The 25867-nt window shown below is 33.2% G+C and overlaps 1 protein-coding gene across 10 annotated transcripts in view; it reads right to left on the bottom strand.

Annotated features, from left to right (window-relative positions):
• The window catches only part of LOC106625494 (uncharacterized), a 33141-nt gene that overhangs the window by 6638 nt on the left and 636 nt on the right, over positions 1–25867 (bottom strand). For 9 of the 10 annotated variants that reach the window (XM_036366214.2, XM_036366212.2, XM_070110052.1 and 6 more), the window contains exons 2-6: positions 23305–23500; positions 6173–6234; positions 5113–5388; positions 4696–5008; positions 4227–4377 (exon numbers count right to left, since the gene is read on the bottom strand). In XM_036366214.2, coding sequence (XP_036222107.1) covers positions 4227–4377; positions 4696–5008; positions 5113–5388; positions 6173–6196 — 764 coding nt within the window. In that variant the 5' untranslated portion in view covers positions 6197–6234; positions 23305–23500. Of the gene's footprint in view, positions 1–3831; positions 4105–4226; positions 4378–4695; positions 5009–5112; positions 5389–6172; positions 6235–23304; positions 23501–25867 lie in introns of those variants that run through there. The other variant, XM_070110056.1, reaches the window with a different exon arrangement.

Genomic DNA, 25867 nt, shown 5'->3' with positions numbered 1-25867 from the left:
ACATATTTTAGGCATTAGTTTAAGTTTGGGTAATTTGTGGACTAATTTCACATATTTTCGGAATTTAACTATAGTACATATATCCAATACGAGTATTATACGTTAAGTTAATCTTGCTATGATATCTTACATATTTACCAATATATACGGTATAAAGGCAATCGGAAATTTGAAAATCTTATATTAGGTATATGGGAAATAGGGGTAGTATTGACCAGACTTTATGCATTCTTTGGATTACTGCTTATTTTTAACAGAAAAAGATGCTCTTTCGGTATCATTAAGGTACCTAACATACTATCAGCAATATATGTATGAGGAGTAAAGTCAATTAGATGTTAGAAAATTAAATCTACTTTTAGAGTAAGTTTTCAACCGATTTTATCCATTTTAGATAGAAAGATGCACCGTTGTTTGAAAAACATGCTCTCTTAATTTTATTAAGATAACTCACATATTTGTCGATATATGCGGTATAAAGTCAGACGGAAGTTGGAAAATATTTTTAAGAGAATTATTAAGCTGATTCAACCCATTTTTGACACACTTATCAGAAAACACTGTTATCAGAAAAGGATTCTCTCCGAATTTCTACTATATATCTAAAAAATTGACCGATATTTTTGATAAAAAGTTCGTAAGATTAACTGGTAATAACAATAAAAAATTGTGTTATGAGGGAAGCAGGCGTGGCGCGCACTGTACTGTCAGAATGTCAGGATAATATTACCGGTCGAGTAGGTCCCGAGATAATAAATCAGTATGTGATTTCACCTAAATGTGGGCGGTGCTTTTATGTCATCTCGGGGGTAAAGTTTTATGTCTCTGGTGCATTTACTTATTGACTTATCGCTATTCCTGTAGTTTTTAACAAAACTGTTATATGGGGAATGGGTGGGGTTATAATCTGAATTCCCCCATTTTCACAGGATAGTTAGGGATGCTAAAAAGATTTGCCCTGAGAAAATTCAGTTAATGCAGCTTGATTGGTTTAGAAGATATGTAAATTAACATAATTAGAGGACGGGGCCATGCCCACTTTTAAAATTTTTGTTCAACTATAGATGCACCTTACTAATGCAATTCGTTGTACTAAATAACAGCCTTGTTTGTATCTTATTGTGGAGCTTAGTAATGACACTTTATAGATTTTCGATTAATGGCGATTTGTGGCCACACATCTGAATTACTAACCCACTTTTCGATACCAAGAAACAACGAGACACCAAGTTTCATCAAGATATCTAAATTTCTACTTAAGTTATAGCTTGCACGGACGGACGGACGTACAGACAGTCACTAGGAATTCAGCTGTAGTAACATGTTGCAAGAGTATAAAAATATCATATACCTATGATTACTGTTAGTATACTTCTTAAATTTTTTAATGTTAAATGTATAATATCTGGAAATACAATAAAGATTTATAAACATTAATAATATGTTTGCTTCATGTTAGAAAATGAAAAGATTTACAATGAAATGCAATAAGGCATTGTAGGAAATATTCAGTCGAGACCGATAACGGAAGCAATTACGATATGAACCAGGCCTCCACCCATTGTATTTACCACAGGTTGGTTGAACAGTTTTAGCTCTCGCCAAGAAATTAGTATTAGGCTTAAAGACGATCCACTCGAAGGACGACCAATAACTGCAACTACAACAGAAATCATTGAACAAGTTCATAATATTGTTAGTGAAGATCCAAGTTTGACTAAGCGTGAAATTTCTAATACCAACGACATCTCAGACGAACGAGTACTTCATATTTTACATGGAGAATTACGTATGAAAAAGCTGTTTGGAAAGTTATTGCCGCACACGTTAACAATTCAACAAAAACTGGATCGAAATTAAGTTTCTCTGCATAAATTGGAGCGTTTTAAGCAGAATAAAACCGATATCTTGCGTCGTTTTATAACTATGGTTGAGGCTTGTATCTACCACCATGATCCTAAATTGAAACAAGCAAGTTTACAGTGGACTGAAGCTGGTTGTTCAGCTCCAAAGCAGGTGAAGGTTATGACATCAAGTTTTTGGGATGCAAAAGGAATTTTGTTGATTGATTATCTGCAGAAAGGTAAGACAATCAACTCAGAATATTTTTGCAGCCTTTTGGATCAACTGGTTTGCAGTACAAAAATCATTTTTCATCAAGGCAATGCACCTGCTCACAAAGATGTTTCAACAATAATAAAATCCAACGAATTGAAGTACGAATTGCTTGAGCATTCAGATTTGGCTCCCAGCTACTACTGCCTCTTTAGAAACCTGAAACAATTCCTTCGTGGAAAGTGTTTTTCGTCGAATGAAGAAGCTATTGCAGACGTAGAACGGTATTTTCAGAGCTTCCGGAAAGTCATTATAGGGATGGCATAAACTCATTGGAGGATCATTGGAATATGTGTATTGAAGTTAAGGGATATTGTATTGAATAAAAAATATATTTTGTACGAAAAACAGTATTTTTTCATTTCGAGCGCAGAAACTTTTCAACCAACCTGTGCATGTGACTCAAGCGACACTTCCTCTTTCTTTTTCATACTATCGTACCTGTATCCAACTGTTGGAGAATCGTTATTATAATTACATTACTCTAGATGAAGATTAGTCGAAGAAAAAAATTATTTTGTGTTTAAGAAAAATACCAAATGTCTTAAGAAAGAATGAACAGTTTTTAGCTGCTAGTTAGCAGACTGTTAGCTCGCATGGAGAATTTAACATAGTTGTGTTAAATTTGTATGCTGCATGTAAGATTTAAATTCTAGTTAAGAAAAGCTAGATAACTCTAAGCATTTTTCGGACTTTGAAGGCGCGAAAAGACATTTAATACAAGTATCTTCGTTATACATAATCTTATATGAAAACCGCAACTAATTTTATTAAGAATTATGTACGTATATAAATATGTTTGGAATATATTTACAACAAATCATGATATTACCTACTATAGTGTAGTAAAGTAAGATAGGAAGTTGAAAATGTGGTTATGTCCCCTGTTTGAAAATGGGTTTCAAGCTAGTATAAAGGTTATAATAAACAGTGGTTAGCGAAATACGAATCCGCTCAAATCTCATAGTACATTTTTCAAACTGATTCATAAGATAAGTAAAAATCCGCTATATATAATTTTTTCCGAGTTGTAAGTTCCTATCGTTATTTCGTATATATATTCGTTTACTAGTTTTCAATATAACCGTTATATGGAAGATGGTTGTGGTTATAATTATTCGGTTTCGGATGGTAAAATTCGATATTCTTATTTAGTGTGAATAACCAACACAGTTTAGGAGCTACCTATAATAATCTTAATAAGTGGCCGTGCCACATCCCTCATTATACCCTGAACAGGATATACATATTAAGTTTGCCAAGAATTTGATGAGCGTAACAAGCTGAGTCGATTTAGCCATATCCGTCTGTCTGTCTGTATATACGCGAACTAGTCCCACAGTTTTTGAGATAATAATTTAAAATTTTGCACACGTCCTTTTCTCCCCTAGAAGCTGCCGCTCTCGGACCACTATTTTCTCTATGTTTTCTTTGTTGTTAACCAACCCTAGTGTTACTCTATGTTAATAAAGCAAAAAGCGAGGTTATATTCTATTTATAATATTATGGTTTATAAATTTACATATTCACAGTGTTATATGTATTTTGGTATGTAATACTCGTATGACAAAATATTTTTGAATAAATTAATAATTAATTTTTTTTAGATGCCAACACCAAAGGTTTTTAATACTAAAATAAAACAACGCTATTGAATTTGTTTTTATGTGTTTATACAATTGTGTTTATTAAAAATTTTAATATTTAGTAGTATTTATGAATAAGCTTAATTATTTAATGTTTTCGCAATTATATTTAATTTGTATTTGCAAAAATAATGCCAAAACCAAAAATATATTTTATTTAAAAAATAAAATTCATTGAATAAAGAAAGCGATAAGGGCGGAAAATAAACAAAAAAACTTTTCAAGAAGTCTTAAAAAAATATTAAAATAAAAAATAAGCAGCAAAAATCAAACAAAGCAACTAAATAAAGCAAATGATAAATGCAGGCTCATTTCGCTCACAGTTTAAGCCCGTGTGGTGTTGCTAGAAAAGCAAAGCAGATATACAAATTAGAGCAAAATGATTTAAAATCGATTTTATGGTACACACCACACTACACACACACACACTCATACGAACTCGCATACACCCACAATAAGACTTACCGCACAATAAGCGGGAACACATTGTTATCATCCGGCGCACGATAATCTCTGTAGTAGAGCAGATATGGAGATTTGTTATTTACAAAGATTGGTGGAACACCGCCACCGGTGTTGGAGACAATCGCAATATCGGCGCAGTTGCGGAAAGTTTCTGTAAAGAAAAAAAAATGCATGGAATTTGATTTAAACTGTCGCAATCACTGTAACCGATTTGCAAAAGAACGCAACAACTCGGTTATATTTTTGTTTATGTTTGCTGATTATATAAATTAGCACTTTTGTTTCCTGACCAATTCAGTCCGATTTTGGTTTGCGACGGATTTCAATCTTTTTAATTTTGTCGAATATTTTTTAAGATTTCACTCAAATCGGTTATAATGTACAGTTTGTGCCATTTCTTCATTCATTTACAATCCTATTGCGATCTGAAATACAGTTTTGATAATATATTGATTTATTTATTACATACCCGCCTTGCCACAGCCCACTGCCTCAGTGCCATTAGAGCAAGTACCCCACATATTGGCTGTGTAGTAAGTCCATTGGAGTACACATTGCGTACACGTAACGTACGGTGGCAGACGGACACGATAGCGGAAGATCTCCTTTTTGGGTGTATCACGTGGTATCAAGAAGCGATGTTCCCGACTACCGGAGATATACAGTGGATAACGGTCGAAGCAAGCTTGTGAAGCCTCACGTCGTGGATTATTGTTGGGACAGAGGAACATTTCGAAACGACCATAGTGATTGGCAGTGAGTTCAACCTCTACATCGATTTCCTAGAAATACGGTGGATCAAACCATCATATCATTTAAATTTATTGTTGTTTAAATTATCTTGCAAAATTTGTCTTCTTATTCAAATCTTGAATTGTTCGCTTACCTGTCCGGCTGCATAGTACCGCGATATGATGCCTTTCGCGTATTCACCACCCGCCTCATGCGGGCGTGGCGTTTTCACGTGATACGCATCTCCGCAGACTCCACATTTGCCCAAATTCTGCTCCCATTGCACTGCGTATCCACCGCAAAACAATTCGTTATCATTATAATTTACGGCATTCGGAAAGCCAAATCGCCACATTGCATTGCGAGCAGGCGGATCCATGAGACGTCCATGACCTTGCACGGAATTTATGCACCAACTGCAAATCGCAGCCTAAGGAAGTGAGATAAGTGCTTTAACAAATACATATAATATAAATAGATTTATTTAAAATATATTAAAACAGCATGAAAGAACGTTATAAGACGGGAATTGCGACTAAAGGCTCAAAACTTGGAATGGAGAATCGATTCTTTAAGACAAAGTTAACATTACTAAGGATACAACAGGTATCGATGTTATGAGATCGTGGTCTAATAAGACCGGTTCCTCTGGTTAGAAACCTGATGACTTTTCTAGTGAATAAATAAATCACGAGTTCTGTTTATTTTTTCTTTCCGGATTAGATTGTGTTCTACAGCTGCCAAATTCAGAGTCGTTCATCAAGAAGGGACTGATGAGTTTTGTAGAATGCTTTGTTGAGATTGGAACTAATTGTTCTAAGGGCCCTAACTGTCGCTTGACTACCCAAAAACAAAAGCTTTGAAAACATACAAATATCTATTTAAAGGAGGGTTGAGCACTTGGTACATTACTAAATTTAACTATTTTTTTATAAAGTCACAGTCACAGAGATATTTCGAGGAATACTAGTTGAAGGATATCCTGTGCTAAAACGTGATTAATTATGATTAAATATTTCTTTAAGACTTGACCAGGACTCCACTTGATTTAAATCGTGCAGATTAAAATAAGATCTAAACGAAATCTATCTGTGGCATTCGGATTTAGCAGTTGGTCGGTAATCTAAAAACTAACCCATAACTTTGATTTGAAAAGATTATACTCTGTTTGAACATATTTTTACAGCGTGCTAAATAAAATTTGTAAAACTTACCAGTGCGATTAATAGTGACTTCATTATGTGTACTTAGGTGTAAAGGTTTTTAAGCGTAAAAACTAGAACGAAAGAGAAAAAATATATACATATAAGTAAATGATTGATTAAAAAATAATAATTAGACTTAGAAAATTAGTATTTATTTAAAAAAAAAATTATATAATTTTTTTCTTTAAAGTCTTCTTGTTTTTTCGTTTAAATTAAATTAATAGTTAAACGTCGATTCGTTATTTCTTTGCTCGCAATGTTTGAGCTTTGATCAGTTGTCAAAAGGCTGGCATATAAAGCAATAATTAACTTATTGAAATAAATGCAATACAATTGTGTATATGGATGCCTCATTGGAATGTTCTAGCTGCTTCCTATTCTATCCCTGTTTGCCTTTACCAGTATATGTCATTTATACTTGTTGCTTCTTCATATCGTCCTTAATTATAGTAATCTGACATTTGTCTATACTATCTTTCTCTGTATGAATGAAGCTGGTACATTTGATTTATACCAGTTGTTCATTCGATTCGCAACTTTCGAAGGTTTAGCGAATTGAAGACAGCTGAGTAAACCAGACATTGCCCTTTTCATTATTAACTCTACACAGTAGTTAAATACTAAAGCACCAGCAGTGATAAAGCGAGTATTGAGGTAAGACCAGAAGTGCCAACAATTATGTCTCAATAAATTGCAAGGACGACAAGTTTGTAAAGATACATATTAATCCAGCGTATGTGATATGTATGTACTACATATTTATGAATTTGCTCAAAAGATTATCTTATGCTAATAAGTAAATTGCCGTGATCATGTAAATAGCTTATAATGTTTGGTTATTATTTATGGTTAATTAACTGGTAAATTACTGTGTTATATGTAATCTAAAAACGGAAAAGGTCCGCAAATATATTTTTTCTGTGAACTAAAATTGTTCTTCCAACTTCTTTAGGTAAAATAAAACTAAAACGATAAAAAAATGGTCCCCTATTTTATTTTTAAATAAAAAGCTCTGTTTATTCTTTCCTCGGAAATACGAATCCAAAGTTATTGACATTTGGTATTCCTTAGTCAAATAGTTATTTAGCTAGTTTTTATATTTGAAAGGTAAACAATCTAAGAAAAAGCATACCGCTAGAATGAGCATTAAGTTTAATTGTTTTTTGTATTTAATGGATTACTAATTTGGCTTGAAAAGAAAGGTAAACCGGTTTATACTTAATAGAGCCGACATGTCTTTTACATTAATATTTTAGGATATTACGTAGAGATTAAAAATAATTTTATTATATTAATTAAAATGCTCAGTATGATTTTATATAACATCACGCCCTTAATTATGCTTATATTATACGTTTATCCGCTTCATTTCTTAATTTTTCACTTATTCTTCAAAAACAAATTGAACTTACATGATGGAATTTTTTTTTACAAAATTTCCCTATAACATTTTTTTAAAATCAGAAATATTAGTTTTCCATATTATTTATTATGCAAATTGCGACTAATAACCTTTATCGATCAATATTTCATAATCATATAGATATGTTAGAAAATATTCTCACTAAAACCAAAATTATGTTTAAATTAAACAAATTTTTATTATTTTGCCACATTTTATACTATAGATAGTAAATACAGGTTGGTTGAAAAGTTGGTTGGTGTCACCAAGAAATAGCACTACTAGCTCCGTTTTTTTTTCTCAAGTTGGTACATCTGTCGTGAGAACACATGCAAAGTAGCCATTTGAAGTTGACGTGTCAGAGTATTTTTTTTACGGAAAAAATTGAATATCGCGCGTTGATTAGACTCTTTGTTTTGAAAGGTTTAAAAGCTAAGGAAATTTATGAACAATTGCTAGATATGTGTAAGGCAACCTCATCTAAAAAACGCAAGGTTGAATTTTCAACTGGTGAATTTAAACGTGATAGTGCTAGGTTTAAATGTGATCCACTCGAAGGACCGCAACTACAACAGAAATAATTAAGCAAGTTCATAATATTGTTAGTGAAGATCCAAGTTTGACTAAGCGTGAAATTCCTAATATGAACGACATCTCAGACGAACGAGTACTTCATATTTTACATGGAGAATTACGTATGAAAAAGCTGTTTGGAAAGTTATTGCGTGTGCGGCAACACTTCAACAAAAACTGGATCGAAAACAAGTTTCTCTGCATAAATTGGAGCGTTTTAAGCAGAATAAAACCGATATCTTGCGTCGTTTTATAACTATGGTTGAGGCTTGTATCTACCACCATTATCCTAAATTGAAACAAGAACGTTTACAGTGGAATGAAGCTGGTTGTTCAGCTCTAAAGCAGGTGAAGTTAAATACAACGATCAGTAATGAAGGTTATGACATCAAGTTTTTGGGATGTAAAAGGAATTTTGTCGATTGATTATCTGCAGAAAGGTTAAACAATCAACTCTGAATATTATTGCAGCCTTTTGGATCAACTGGTTTGCAGTACAAAAAATCATTTTTCATCAAGACAATGCATCTGCGCACAAAGGTGTTTCAACAATAATAAAATTCAACGAATTAAAGTACGAATTGCTTGAGCATCCAGATTTGGCTCCCAGCTACTACTGCCTCTTCAGAAACCTGAAACAATTCCTTCGTGGAAAGTGTTTTTCGTCGAATGAAGAAACTATTGCAGACGTAGACGGATTTTTTGCAGAGCTTCCGGAAAGTCATTATAGGGATGGCATAAACTTATTCGACGATCATTGGAATAAGTGTTAAGGGAGATTATATTCAAAAAAAATATATATATTTCGTAGCAAAAACAGTATTTTATTCATTTACAGCGCAGCAACTTTTCAACCAACCTGTAAATAGGCGCATTACCCGTTTGGGTCGAAAATAGGTCGTACATATGTAAATGAGTTTTCGCGCTGACATTTTTTTGCTTTTTCGAATAACTAATTTATGCGGCGCAAGTTCAACGGACTCGTACTACGAGCGTAAATATTTCAAAATAGTTTATTATTATTAATCAAGTTAGTTTATGTTTCACAGCGAGTAAGCCCCGATAAAAGAAATGTTTTATATTAATATATATAAAAATTTGCATAATATATGGTATTTTCAATTTAAAACTCGTTTTATTGCCATAACTAATTTAAGAGGGTGTGTAATTAAGAATGTGATAGGCTCTATAAACGCTCGATGACATAATTCTACTATTAGTTATTATATATTTATAACAAATCTTTAGGGTGACAAAGATTTCTCAACCAAAATCCATTTGATATAAATATTATTCATTTAATAAATTTTTCCAAATTTAATTTACAGGAATATGGAATCACTCTTGAAAAATAACTCAGATAAAAATTAGTTTATATTTTTAAATAGGTGGAAACCTTTATTCAAAAATCTTTTTGTTTAGTTTGAGTTGTTAATATGATGTACGAAGATTTCATATTTTCATATAAATTCAATTTTAAGACTTCATTTAATTTATATTTTTCAATCACATTTTTTTAATTGGCGATAAACTTTCTGCCGATAAAGGCGGACCTTTTCCGATAGAAATCTTTTTAAATCTGCCTGGGTAACACACTTAACGCATATTGTAATAATTAAATATTAAAATTCGTTCAGCTTAATTATGGCCGAGATCAAACGGAAATTTTCTTTTATCAATCCAATTGATCGATTCTACTATCGTATCTCAGAAGTTTTGTCCAAACAAATCTTACTATAGCCGTGGTGCAGCTCACTTTTGCGGCGGTATTGGGGCAGTATGATTCTAAGGAGTGCTCCATTTGCATGTTCCCTTCCTTTTTAAAGAAAAAAACACAGAAAATTTAAAACTGTATTTTATATGCTTTCAATTTTAGATCTTAACGAAAAATGCACCAAGTCGTTCCATACGACTCTCCACGGTCTTCTTAAATACCCTCAGCTACGGCCGCTACATTTTCTTTACTGCGTGCTGGACGTGATCTATTCGGTCGAATATTATCCAATAATGAATGCTGGATCTCAAGATGGGTTATGGTGTTGCGAATAGTACGCTCAGTAGGCCGATTATGTTGACCATAAATTGAACGAAGCGCGCGAAACTCATTCTTTACCAAACAATATTGAACAAAAATAACATGACAGCTTGACACGACTCACGCGTAATCTGTCAAAAAAAGGCTATTGAAAAAGGTATCTATACTTATTAGAAGGTTGGTGGCGCAGTCTACTCAAGATCATTCAGGCTTCCTAACTATTGTAGCGTTTTTCAAGCTAATTTTTCTGCCATAGAAGTATTCGTAGATCTACTGGTCCGAAGTGAAGGCCTAGAGAAATTGTTATTATGCATTATGATTGTAGGTCGGCGATTCTAGCCTTGAGTTCACTAATCATGAGTTGTTAAAGAATGCCCAACCTCGCTATCAACGGCATTGAGTCACTTCTTGATAAGACTAGTATGGCCCTGTTGTCAACATAATGGGAACTGGTCGAAGCTCCGCTCCGATCTGGCGCTGTCGCAAAATCATTCCAAAGTTCTTGCCAAGAGGTTTATCCTCAGTAAGGTTAGCCTTTATTTAGTCTTAGGAATTCTAACTGGTCGTTACCCAATCGATGGTCAGGCGGTAAGAAGCTGGGCTTTAAGGCTTTAACATTTGGAAGCTCACACCTTCAGACATGACAGTGAGCCGGTGGGAATATAATAAAACCCCTAAGCTGACTTATACATGATTTTTATTTTCTAGCTTCAGACCGTATATTTAGTAGTCCAAATGTTATCCCCATCTTAAGGGTCAATCATTAAACCTAAATTAACCTAACTTACATATGACGAAGACAAAGATTATACTACATATACATATGTGGTATATAAAAAAGATAAGAACAACCAATAAACTTCCGTATTTCCGGATAATAATTGTACTATTTTGTTCAAGGTAGGAGAGAATAATACTCCTAATATAATTAAATTGGTGTTGACAAGTGCCTTTATCGTTTTTTAGTTGCTGCTCTTGTATATATGGTAGTGTGTCCTAATAATATTTCCAGAGATATTTTAGAGAATGAGGGAGGTATATAGAAGGAACAAATAGAGTTAGAATGGAAAGAAACAATGCCACTTTAGTATTGGGTATCAATGTAAACACGTTGACAAGAGAGCAGAACACAAAGAAAGTGAGTTGAGAAGTGGCGAATAGAAGCGGTATTTTATCTTCATCACTCGTATGTAGATACAGACGAGTATTTAACTAGCGTAGACAATGTTGTTACATATTTTGAAATGTTGACACGACACTTTATAATACTCGATCAGCATAAAAGACATTTAATAATAACTTGTGCTTCACCTATTTCGTGTTTTTTTCTAGTTAATAAGCTCAGCCTTTATAAGCTCGTGCCATTAACAATCGGGTCTATTTATTTTTTCAGCACAAGTCATTGAGCCAACTTTTTTGTATGATAAACATGACTTTAATTTTTTACTTCGCAGCATATCATTGTATTCGGTTTGAATCATGTATGCGTTGCGCATACGTAGAACAAGGAATACTAGCAAAAAACTCATTTAAAATGCTTATATTAATTTGTCAACCCACTTATGGTAACATTTTCTAACTTTTTGGAAGAAACGTGATCTTAGCATTAGAATGTGTTAATAGTAGTGAAAACTTGTAGTTCGAACATTTATTGATTTTGACCAAGGTTTTTCTAAAGTTGCTTCTTTGAAAGCTGGTGTCCAAAACTAATTTCATATTTGTGAGAAAAATTTTCGATATATTAGTTAATTTAAATTACATAACATATTTAATATTTTTTTTTTTGTAATTATTAGATGAAATACTTGGTAAGTTTGCAACAAAAAAGAAGATTGCCACCTGTGTAAAAATGTAAAGCCCTATAGTTGAATACATTTTTTGAGACATGTTTCCACCTATTTATAAATATTAATTTAATAAAGATGTTGAGATAATGGAATAGACAAGAAACGGGGTTTAAAAATAATGTAGTATAAAAGGTCTCATATTAGTTTCAAAAGGCTTAAAAGGTGGTACTATTTTAAACGTAGCTGCCACTCTAATGAAGTACATTAGTATCAACACACTCAAATCACCCATTCCACTTAGTATATTATATAGTCCCTGACCTCTAACAGGAGCGATTGGAGCTATAACATCAGTACCAGGATTAGTAAAATGATTATTTGTATTAGACAATATAATTACTATTTCAACTGTATACCTCTGATGACGAGACGTTTCTCGAGAAGGAACCTTTCAATGCTATATCTAAGCTAATTTCCGTGTTACAATAAGCGTAAAAAATTAAATTGACGTCGAAGGGTGTGCAGTTGCAAGTAATTTTAAAAAAGTTATTATTTGACTTTAAAGATTTATGTCTGTGGTACTAATTAAAATAGTGGACACCTATTTCTAAAATATACTTAAAACAAGTCAGGAAGGGCTAGGTTCGGGTGTAACCGAACATTATGTATTCTTGCAACTTGTAAGGATCAAAGCCGGCAAATACGTTTAGGTTTAAAAATGTTGCGAAAGAATTCAGCATTCATTGTTCGACGAAATCGTGAATGCATAATTATCAAATTTGGCATCTTATTAACTTATATTGAAGGTCATAGACTCACTTAATTTTATTACTATATTTTACTTCTCATCAGACAAAATTATATTAAAATCACTTTCAATTGAGATATATGGGATATAAGCTCAACCGAAGCGCCTAATTTAATAAATATATTGAGTGGATATGGAAAACGTCAACCAGAAGATCGAAATTCTTTATATTAGCGATATGAGGTTTAAATCAAGGTCTAGACCAATTACATTCACATTCAGTGGTAAACCACATAAGTTTCAAGAAAACTTGTGTATTTAGTTTCATTAAAATATCACACATTTTGACAAACCTGCACGGTTTAAAGTACAATAAAATGGAAAGTCGGGCAGAGAAAGGGATTGCATTAATTTGGACATTGCTCGGGTATACTTGAGAACATATTTTCAAGGAATTTTATACATATGGAACTCACACTCTGAAAGACGTATTCGTCATAAGTTTTGTTAAACACATGAAAACCATTATATATACAATATGGGAGTGGAGGTAATTCGTATATATGGTATAAGGCCATCCGGAAGTTTGAAATTTTTTCATTAGGTGTATGGGGTCTAAGGGATGTACTCAACTGTTTTTATATATTTTTGGCAATACCACATTCTACTAACTTGCCATATACTAATAATATGCTGAGTTTCATTAAGGTACCTTACTTATATTTATGGAGTAAAGTCAACCTGAGGTTTGAAAATCCTGATATTAGCTACATGAAGCTGGGGCAAGTTTTCACATCTTTCTGTTAGATATATGGGGGCTAAGAGAAGTATAGACCCAATTCAATCCATTTTTGACATAAAGACATAAAATGATCAGAAAACGATTCTCTTCGAATTTCAATTATATATCTCATACATCGAGCGATAAGTTCGGTAAAAGGTCAACTATGGACACAGGGGTCCACATTTTCGGTATATGGAGGTTTGAACAGTTATGGCTCGATTGGGACAAATATTTTACTTAAGATAGCATATCTTAAGGGCACTCTTTTTGCAAAGTTTTATATCAATATTTTCATTAGTGTTTGATTTGTATACTGGAAGGTAAAGAAATCTGAAGGAAACTAAGCTTGTGTTATATATGAAGTAAGCGTGGTTTTAATCCGATTTCGCCCAATTTTACTGTACCATAGGCATGCCGGGATAAAGTTACTTACCAAATATGGTTGAAATTGGTCGGGTAGATCCCGAGATATGGGTTTTCGCCTGAAGGTGGGCGGTGCCCGTTGTCCAATTTTTACATCGGCTATGATAAAGCTTAATTTTATGATTCTATGTGTAAAATTCAAAGCCTCTGCCTTATTTATTTAATGAGTTATCGCATTTTAAATCGAAACCGTTATATGGGAAGTGCGCGGGGCTATTACCCGATTCCACCATTTACACACCGTTGATAGGGATGTTAGAAATATTTGTGCTGAGTTAATTTGGTTATTATGGTTTAAACGGTGTTACTGCCTATTGTCCAACTTTTGCCAGACTGAGGTTGAAATAAATATTTTGATAGACACAACCAGCGAAGTTACTGGGATAGATATTAACCGCCTTAACAAATTTGTGGTAAGCTCAAAACGCTTCGTCGATCTATGAGGATCTGTTGATCCACTTTTAGGAGTTTATGTGTAACACAAATTAATTAACATTAGCATTAACATAACCTTGTTTGAAATTTTGTGTTTCCAATGAAATAACGGCTACGGAATCAATAAAAATATTGCAGAAGTGTGACACAAAGTACTCAGGCGAGACGTTAATCCACCTCTGGTAAAAAATAAACACTATTGGATGGTATACGCATCAAAGCTAAGATATGAAGAGTATCGGATTGTAAATACGGTATTTGTCAATATTTTCACTTCTTCGCCTCCTTTTCTAAAATCATGAATATTGACTAAAAGTACAACTGATTGATTGTTTAGGGCACGGTTTTACTTATGGTATGCTTTACAATAAGTTTGATTTCATATTTGATAAGTATTATGCAGATGGCGAAATGTTGAATGTTTTGAAGAATTATTGTTTCGAGGTAAAATTTATTTTACCAATTGCATTTATTAACGAATTACTGGACACAGCCATGAAATTTGTGTAGTCAAGTATATAAGGTTGCATAGTTTCTTTTGGAACCTCGTTTAGTTTAGTCTACCAAAATTAATTTAGGGAAGTCATTAAAGAAACAACATGTGTTGGATTATTTGTAGTAAATTTCTCTCAATAAAAACTATTTGATGCTTAAAACAAGCTACAATTATAAGGAAGCTATCGCCCAGCCTGATTAAGTCCAACATAAGTGCGTACATGTGCACTTCTTCCGTGCCACAATGTTTTAAATGAACTAAAAAATTCCATTGCACCTGTGAGTAATGCAATGTTCTGCCATTACATAGATATTTAAAGTTGATTAATTACTTGGCTCAATGCACGCGACGATGCGCAAAATGCACGAGTTATGTACGATATATGCGTATCTTCTTAATGCCGCATTCTTCAAGACGCAAGGCAGTCAACAAAAATCATGCAACAAACCGATCAGACAACTAATCATGTTATTCACATGCGTAGCTGAATAAAACAACAACAAAAAGAAATCTTGATTCTTACAAGAATTTGCAATTTATTGCTCCAGTTGTTGCAAGTTGTCGCCAGATGCAGCGTATGCGGCGTGAATGTCAAGTCCGTTGTGATGCGCAAAGGTGAAGAGACCCAATGGCTTGCAATCTATATGCCATGCTCTGCGGGGCTCGACGTCGCATCAAATTGAATGTCTTGCTACGCAACACCAGCCCCTTTTATTACTTCAACATTATGGATTCTTCCTTATTGCTTCCACTGGACGGCCTGTAGACCCGTTTTGAAGACTCTTACTTGCTAGCTACTTCACTGCTCACTTCTTTATTGTTGTGCGCTTGCAGGTTTGGCAGAGGGCCTGTCTGATTTTATTGTCAGCTTCATAATATTGAAGATTTGCAATAATTCTCATACGAAGTTTATCGGGTTTCGCCTTCTTCCGTGGCTGCGGCGATGTTTTGTGGCTTCTTGTCTTGGTTGTTGTTCTTTTTGCGGGCTAGTTGAGGCCTGCAGTGGTAGCAGTTCTGCCGACGGCTGAGCATTTATAATCACAAGGACATTCGGGGCGTTAAGTCAACAACGAAAATAGTGGCAATAATATTAAAAACAACAATAACAACAACGCTTATATCTTTTTTTTTAGCCATATAGAGGCTGGTAGAAATGCCTGCTGGCCGCCCTCTTGTTTATGAGCTGAAAATTATTCGCCACCATACAGTTGCGAGTTGCGTAAGAAAAAAAATTGACAAAAGCAACAAAAAGGAAGTCCGAGGCCTAAATTATGTACGCTTGCATGTCGTAGCATTGAACATTTTGCATTTCTTACACTTCTTGAAAATTTTTTGTGATTTTGCGTGCTTGATTAAACTTTAATTTACAGCATTGCAGCAATTGGTTGTTGGCTGTCGGCTTTCGACTGACCCTTGACGGCGTTTAATGTTATTATGTAGCTAGTAGTCTTTGCTAGTTTTGGCGCTGCATCGCGATTTAATAAAATATTTTCGACGCATTTCGGCCATTACAACGAAATTAATTGCGAAATCCCTTGCTGGTGCTAGTAAATAAGTATCATTTGGTACTAGGGTAATCCTAAATGCTTTTGTGAAAGAAAGCAACGCAAGCAAATAAATTAAGCATAAATGACTATGTGTTATCCAAAGACAGAGCGAAGATCTTATGACTTTGCCCAAAATAGTGGCTTAGAAACATTTACTAAGTTGCAGTTAACATAATTTAACACAACCATCTGGATTAGTGCAAGGAAAAGTTATCAAATATTATCAAAATTATGATAAATATTGCAAGAGCCGTCAAGGAACATCTTGAGTACTCGTAAGTGGTTCTTTCTCCTAAAAGTGGAAATATAGCTTTCTTCTTTCCTTCTCTCCCCAAAAAGCTTTGTCGGAACCACTGATATCGGATAGCTATAGCAGTCATAAAAACTGAACGATCGAAATCAATTTGCCACCACTGATTTTGTCAAATGAAGAACAGTTGGTTCTAAATGATTATACAGCTACTATTCCATATTTTCCAATGATTCTTCTTCTTTTTCTTTGTTACTACAACTGTGGGTTGACCTGAGCCGACATCCACTTGGTCCTTACATTGGTTTCGTGGGCGTCCTTGCTTCCGTTATCCACCTAAAGGTCTCGGATCGAATAAGCTTTTTTAAAGCTCCAAGTACTTTCTCATCTCTCTTCGTCATCGTTCATATTTCTGCGGAATATAATACGACAAGCATGATAAAATACTTATAGAGAGTAATTTTTGTTGCTCGAGAGAGAGAGTACTCTTTCTGAATTGCGCTTCTCCTAGATGCCCTTGATCTCCAGGCTTACATTATTAATGGTATTTACTCGTATGTTGGCAAGGTCCTTCACTACAAGTATATCAAATGTATAGTTGATTACTTCATCATCCGTCTTCCAATGACTAATTTCTCAAAACATATTAACCCTTTAATGCACGAATTATTTAGGTCACCTTTTTCGAGCTTTTTTTCAAAAATAATCGAAATAATAACTCTTATAAATATTCTTCAGGAAAATTAATTTAGATTTTTAAGTTTTTTATTCATTGATGCTAAAAATACAGTGTATGTTGTGCGGTTTGAGACATCCAATGAAGTCGGTAAGCTATTCCGAATAATTGAATCAGAGACACCTACTTCGTGGTGGAATAAAAGTTGCAAAAACTGGTTTGAAAAGGTTTAGACTTTAAAGGTACATATTTAAAAAAAAAAAATGTTGCGCTTTTTAACGATATAGATATTTTAGGGCCACCCTTATGTGTATACTGAATATGCACTAAATATTTATTTTGAAATGTATTTATACATATATATACTTGCACTCATTTTGATCTCAATTAAAATTAGCGTTGCCATAAAGTAATTTTCATGATTTGCTCAACAGCCTTAATGTTCTAGGATGCCAATCAGTATACACTCTTAATTGACTACGCTTCAATCTATACACTAGACGCCTCTTGTGCATTGTTTTGTTATGCAAGCATTTCGCAAAGTTCTGGTAAACAATGAATTTACACGTAATTGAAATATCTACCAACATCCATCGATGCCAAAGCCCCCGTCAGCCATTCTTGCGGGATTTGTGGTTTACCGTTTCACATAGTTGTATTGTACATGTGTATGTATGTAGGTGTGTCAGGATATCCATTGTAATTGAGATTTATGAAGGAGAAGACGAAAGATGAACTTTCTATTACCTCGGGGACTGTGACGTACCGTTTCGAGGTACTCGCTTTTGCTCATAGCTTTCTTCTAATTAAAATTCGATAACGGTGTTAAATGAAGCAGGAAAACAAGCTTTGTTTCTAATGAATGAACCTCTGACGTTAATTTACCTGATATTGTTGTTGGTAGAAAAAAGTACTTGTAAAATTGAGAGCAGTAAGAGATGTGAAACAGAACGGCTTTGCGAAGAGAAAACAATCGAATACTTGTGCCTAATTAGCGTTCATTAGAATTCTGAGTTCATATGGGAAAGTAAGTTTGTTCTGAATTTCATATTTTTCTGTTACAGCGGTTGGTCGTAAACTGAAATCGATCCCTGGTTCTGCTAAGTGATAGTGCGGCCCTTTCTAAGACATAAATAATTTCCTTAGCGGAAATTAAATTGAAAAGAAATGAAATTAATTCGTAACTCTGGATTTTTTGATATCCATATATGGATGGATCATAACCCTATGAGAATAATTCCATAGCTCACATCAACTGCCGAGAAATTTGTCTTCCTAATATTGTATATTCGGTTTTAAAGAGCGTATTGTTGGAGGATCCAATTTCGATAAAGTTATTTTCAAGTGTTCAAATTTGGTTCCCACAACTGCCCTTTTGATCTCCTTCTGTAACCACTATATGATATCTTTAAGAGCTTTCAAAGTTGAGGATTTGGTGCAACTAGAGAGTGTATTCTTTGACTTTTAAATTTCATTCAGCTCGTTTCTCTTACATATTTGACTTTGACAAATAGTAAGTACCAACAAATTTCATTGTAATCTTTCTCTTGATTTCTCTAAGACAAATTTTTTTTTTTAGATTTTTGTCATATACAAATAATAAGAGACTTATGTACGTATAATGTATAATAATAAAAATATATAATTTTCGTTTGACAAGGACCAGGAATATTATTTTTAAGCCACTTCTGAATCTTTTGTGCCTTGTTTGCTGAAGCAGAATCTTGGTGGAAGATCAAATGCTCTCCATCGAAGCGAGTAGTGCTTAACTTTTTACCACGCCTTCTTAAATACCCTGCTGGTTCTTTTTTGTCCCAATTTTAATACTTTTTCACAGAAGTGAGGAGGTGTAAGCCTTTACAGGAGATTTCTCACTAAACCATTACTTTACATGGACCACGTTTATCTCTTAGAATAATATTTTTTCGTCTTTAGAGGGTTTGCGCGTAGATTTTGTCGTTTTGCTTATTAAAAAATTCTCCAAGAGTGAAAACTGTATGCGTTGTAATCTTTGTAAAACAATTTTTTAAAAGACTAAGTATTGTAGATATATATAGACTAGAGAATCTGCCACTTAGATGTTTCTTATATGAGGTCCCCTCAGGAGGAATTTGGTAGACCAAAAAATCATAATCGATGATTGTGGCCTGAAATGTGGTAGATTGGAGATGTGAGTTGATACGATTTCGAAGGTGGATTTTAATAAGTTTCTAATTAGAAAGAAATATGTTCTATGTTTCCAAGGAGGGTTTTCAGATATTCTATGTGATTCTCTGTGGAACAAAATTATAACAATGTGAGTTCTTAAATCTAGATTTGATGTTCGAGAAGTTATTCCGAGTTATCTCAAATCAATAATTTTTTAAAATACGTGACCAGAGAGTATGGGGTTTAATAATAAAGTCGGGGACTATTACGTAAGCTTATGTTTTTAAGCTGTACATATTCACTAGGCATCAAATATATTTTGACGATTTTCTCAATATTTATATTTATGAAGTTATATCGTTTTAATAGAAAATGTACACTACAATAATATAAGAGGGTGAATACACGATATGTAAATAACCAGATGTCCAAATTTGTCTAATCAGTTCGTTGACCTAAGTAGCTAGGAACACTGTATGTGCTAAATATCAATAATTATATGGAGAATTTGAAAAATTTACTTGCTTTAACTAGCACATGCGAGGTGAGTGTTAAAAATCAGTCATGTGTGAGCTCAAACATTTTTATATTAATTTACAGAAAGATATTGAATGAAACAGACAAAAAATTGTTGGACTATGCAGCACTTCGGCTAAGTAAATATTATGTAAGACTTTTTGGGGGATTTTTAGAAATATTTTTTTTAGCAAATGAGGTGACCGAAATCGATAAATTTGCAACAAAAAAGTTTATAAAAAACAATTAAACATTAAAACAACAAAGTTTTCGACTCAAATTAAATTAAATATTCCGCACGCACCCAAATAGTTGGGTAATTGGCCGATGCAACGTTGCCAATGACAGGCGATAAGAATCGATTTCCGAAAAACATAAATCGAATAGGTTTCTGCACGTATCAGCCGAAATTCACGAAAATTAGTTTTTTTTTTATTTTATAAAAGAGCGAGCACAATAAAAACAAAAACCGCTAACACTAAGTTGAAATCACGAAAAATGTGTCAATCTGCATGGCTGTCTGCTGCCGAAGTGCTCCGATCAAGCGAAATTGTAATTTTAACAAAACCATTGTATGGCGTGATTAACGACTTTGGTGACATCTATGTATGTGCTGGGGTTTGAACATATACCCCGTAGCGAACTCATAAAACTAGATTTGGAACAAATAAGTTTTTTTCTATAATTTGCATAGAAGTACCTCGCGTACTTAGTAAGCATGACACAGTGCATTTCAAATTATTTAGAATCTAACGGTTTTCTAGTCAAATGATCTCATTTGCCGCTAATTTCTTTAAAAATACTTACAAACCTATATATATTAAAAGTGATTGGTTGCAAAATTAACTACCGTTACACACTTAAAATGGCGTAGCAAACATGTTATGTTATTGCTTGAATCGCAATTGAAATCCGCTAATAAATTTCATTAATTGCCACATAGGCAAAGTATATTGAAATAAGAATTAGTGTTCAAGATAATTATTTGCTTATAATGTGCATAAAAGCGCAATCAGAATGATATGTGCCCGTGGGAACGAAAAGCTGCTGAACCGGTAAATACTTTTGGCGAAAGCTTTAGAACAAAGCCGTTATAATAGGTGATTTTTTGAATGAAAATGAAAAGAATAAAATAAAATACTAGTACTACCAGAAAATAAAATTGAAATAAAAGAAAAAAAATATTACAAAAAACAATTAAAAAAAATATATTAAAAAGAATATAAATAAAATTTAAAATTCAAAAAAATATGAAATACATTTTTTCTCTTGAAAAATATTCATGCACATTGTCAATATTGCTTGCGGGTCTTATCAAATATATTATTTCCCTTCATTCAAGGTCGTTGCACTGCAAGGACTTTTACTTTAACGCCGCTTTGCGTATTTTACTTTTGCGTATTTGCTTATCTTCGCTGACATTTATTTTTAAAATCATTACGATTCACGTGAAGACGTCTCTTTTTATTGTCATTTTGTTGTTGTTATTAATTGCTTCTTAACTTATTTTCATAAAAGAAGTATATCGACATAAAAATCAAGAGGTAAATATTGACAAACAATGATTTTTATTGTGAATGAGTAGCAGGAAAGGTTTCCATTAGCTTTTAAGATCATACTGGGTGGTACAAAATCATTTCGCTGTGTTCTTGTACGAAATGTTAATAGAGTATAATTTTCCTTAGAATTAGAACACATAAGCAGTTCCTTGAATACCGTTTGTTTCTTTAATATAGGGCTTCTATTCCTTAGTTCTGTTGTTTAACTTACTCGAGAAGATAAAGAGTAATCGCAGACATTCCATTTATTTAAAAAAATACATTAAAGACATTTCCTTATATTTTTTGAATAGTTTATTTAGAACTAGATCTCACATTTCATTCTTTCTATAAGCAAGTCATGGTATACCTGCAAAAACCTAGGTATACTAAATAAATAGGTCATCATTGAACGGGAATATTCATATAAGGATGGAGAACAGTAAATCTATACAAAACGAGCAGATCTCCGCTTGTTGAGCATTTTTAGAGGAACCGAATAAATGAAAAGTTCATTATGGTATATAGCGCAAGTCCAAAGAGAGTTTTAAAAGTTTATATTAACTTATTATATCCTGAACAGGGTGTATTAAGTTTGCCACGATGTTTGTAACAAAAGAAATGTCTAAACCCCTGAGTAGTATAATACATAAATGATATGCGCGATGAGCTAAGTTGATTTATTCATGCCCATCTGTCCGTTTGTATATATGTGAACTACTTCCTCAGTTTATGATATGTCGATCTGAAATTTTCCACCCGTCTTTTTTTCACCAAGAAGCTGCTCAATTGTCGGAATCGAACAACTATAGCATATAGCTGCCATAAAAACGGACTACTCAAACTCAAGTGCTGGTATGGACAACTTTTTAACTTGACAAGATTTCTTCACGAGATTTGGCATGGACTTTTGTCAGAGACATCGCTACGATCTCCGAATTGTTCAGAGCGAAAGACTAAAGCGATACAAACTGACCGATCAAAATCAAGATTCAGATCTTTTTATACCCTTTTATGATATGGAAAACACACCTGTGAATAGTATTATAACTTCGGTGCAGCCTGCTCTTTCTTGTTTAGAACTAACCATAAATTTACTCGGGTCACAGTGACCCAGTCTTTTGTTTTTGTGAATTTAAGTGATGGTTTTCTTTTGCCCGACTACAAGTGTCTTTATTTTTGAAATTAATTTGGAATTTCCATATCTGGTGTGATTAAACAAATGTTCGTAACAACTTTCGCTTTCTTTCGGTTATAAATTATAAAAGACACTTGTAATTTGTTGAGTAATATTTCCAGTATGAATAGAGACCATAAATACCAAGCTGCTGACAGAAACTTTTACCTAGTTGGTTCAAAAAAAAATAACACTTTCTTCGATACGTGCGCATTCCTTATAAGAAAATCGGAATAGAAAATGCATTTTCGTTGAATAAGTGTAGAAACGATTGACGAAAATAGCCCACAACGAGGCAAGTAAATGAAGTGACGAAAGAATACAAATTAGTTAAGTAAGGTAAGAAAGAGTGTTGCCACTTAGTAAATGGAAAAATCGGATAGATGCAATAATGTTCAAATTATATAAACGTAAGTACATATATAAAATGTAATTGATTAAAACAAAAAAATAAATAAGTAAAATAAAATGTAGAGAATATTGTTTAAGAAAATTTAAATTTTTGTTATTTTTTTTTTTTTCCAGACACAATTGTGATTTCTTAGCATATATGTAAATCATATATTAAAAAAACAAATTGTTTTTCATATAAAAATTATTACTCACCTTAACCTTCAATTCGTCACTTCTCCAGACTATATTATTTATTATTTACTTTTCGCCAATACTTTCGTATATTTGTATAATAATGTATATATTTATATTATATTTCGACAAATTTTTTATGTATGGTGTATATATGTATATAAGTTTTTATATATTTTTATAACACTTCCTTTGTTGTATTTGTACAAAAGTTCAGCTGAAAACATTCACATGAAAAATAAAGACAGAGAGAGAGAGAGTAAGAGGGCCCAAAGGTCCATAGTTGATAAATTATTTAGAATACTATCAAAAATTTTTTTAACTCTCCAAAAAATCAAAACGCTATTAGGACATACACACGCATGCTCAAACTTCCAGCGTGTGCGCGTGCATACAAACATGCTTTTCTCAAAAAAACTTCATAGAAACGAAACGCTGCCAATGCAAAACGGCGAAGTTGTTTGGTATTCCGCGCAGGAAAAACCGCGTCAACGCGTCCCACTGAAATCGCCGTTGCACTGCGCATGCGTTTGACTTTGAAAACACTCATGCTTATGAGCGCAAATATGTGTGTACTTGTTAGAGCGCGAGGCGGTTGGGTGGTTGCAAAGGCGCCCAGCGAAATGTGTTTCACATTCATGTATGTGTTTATACGGTTTTTTTTTATCGTTTATAAGGTTTTTGACTCGTTGTAAGCAAATAATTGTTGAATTAATGCGTATCAAAACGACAAATCTAAGACGCTTTACAATTTTGATTGCTTTAAACTCATAAACATTTTAATAGTTTTTTAAATATTCGACGTTTCAATTAAACGAGTGCGAGCATTTTAAGCTAAACGTTTTTAGGTTTTTAGTTTAGTCGTTTTCGATTCAGATCATCTAAAACTTTCCACGTGAAAGTAAACAGAAATTCATAAAGTGGAATACAATATATATTGCGGATATCTCACTGAACGCCTTCCTCGTACTATATCTCTATATTATCTCTGTTTAATTATGCCAGTTATTTGACTTATGCCAGTTGTCTGTTCGATTCCACAATACCCAATGTTTTGCGTATTAACAACAACTTTTAAGGTATCTGAACTACTTTCTCTAGCTATAATGATCTGTCAAACAAATTCGCATTATATTTTTAAGAAATAAATTGTATATAATATTATAAATATATTCATGTGTAGAGTACATATAATCGTCAGCTGTTGTCGTAGACGAGTTGCTTGAGGGTCGCAGTTTCGAAAGCCTGTTTAAAAGATATATAAGAAGGAATCATCTAAAAAGCTGAGGTCCTCTTTCTTACTAAGATGAGTTTCCCAACAAACTATACTAGAAATTGAAGACAGCTTTAGAGATGATATGCAGTCTCTCAATTGTTAATAGTATTTTGAAGTATATTACTACTACTACATTGGCGTAGGCACAGTTCACCACTTTTAGTCTTAGACCAAGTATCCTCAAAGTATCAGGATATTCTTCCATTTAAAAGCGAGCTAATGTGATAAGACGCACTCCCTGAGGTTGTGGCGCGGGGGTTTGTTACCCCCACATAAAAAACCAGCCCTAACGAAAAATCAAAAAATTTTGAAGTCTACTGCTCGAAAATTCTTTGTTCATTAATTTTTCCAGTAGACCCATATAAAGTCTGGCGTCTTACAGAAAGTATATTTCGCACGCTTGCAAGCAAAGCTTAAGTTTTAAAATTTTGCTTTACATATGTATATAATTTTGATAAATTTAGCATTAAAAATGTGTTGTCCTTGTTATGTTTTCTCAATATTTTATTGATTTCTGGTATAGTTTCTTACATAAAGCTTGAAAAAAGCTGGCAGTTTAATAAATTCAGCGTATTTCGGTAAGGAAGCTTTGTCAGCAATATTCTAACTTTATTTCATCAATCTGAGCGAGGGAAGCGTTGCAAGTCTAATAGAACTCATAATTTGGGATAGAAGGATATCTTCAGAATATGTTCTTATATAAGAATAACTAGCGGTGCATCTCTACTGTTACACATTTTACCGAGGAACGTTCAGAGATTTGTTATTGGGTTCGGGTATAGGTGCTCCGTAGTAATAGTGTACTTCTTTGACCACGGCGGATACGTATATTAGTTTGGCTTTATAAGTCAAGGTCACTTATAAAAACAGTGTGATATAGACTAAATTAGGTTAATCTGGTAGGCCCATAAACCACGCATAGACCAGTTTTGGTCCTTAGCGACACCACTCTCAGGATGCCAAAGCTTGACGCGAATTTCCCAGTGCGATATAATGAGTTTCATAAAAGTTTATGAACTTAGTTAACAAAGTATAGTTTAGAGCATTTTTTAAGCCAGCTAAGTGAACTAGCTTAATGTTTTCATACATTGAAATATTTTTAAAATAAAAAAATTTTAGTAAAAGTTGTTTTCTTGTTATTTTTTATAGCTTTTGTGTTGTTCTTTTTTTAAATATATACAATATATATTTTTATTTTGATTTGAGAGGTTGCACTGAGAATATTTGTATCACTATACTTTATGTTATAGTCATAAAGTTCTAATAAACCAACAATTATTTAATTTTATTATAATTTTCGATTAAAAG

The sequence above is a fragment of the Bactrocera oleae genome, chromosome 5, assembly GCF_042242935.1.
Source record: "Bactrocera oleae isolate idBacOlea1 chromosome 5, idBacOlea1, whole genome shotgun sequence".
Taxonomy (NCBI): Eukaryota; Metazoa; Arthropoda; class Insecta; order Diptera; family Tephritidae; genus Bactrocera; species Bactrocera oleae.
This window is presented reverse-complemented; position numbering and strand designations above follow the sequence as displayed.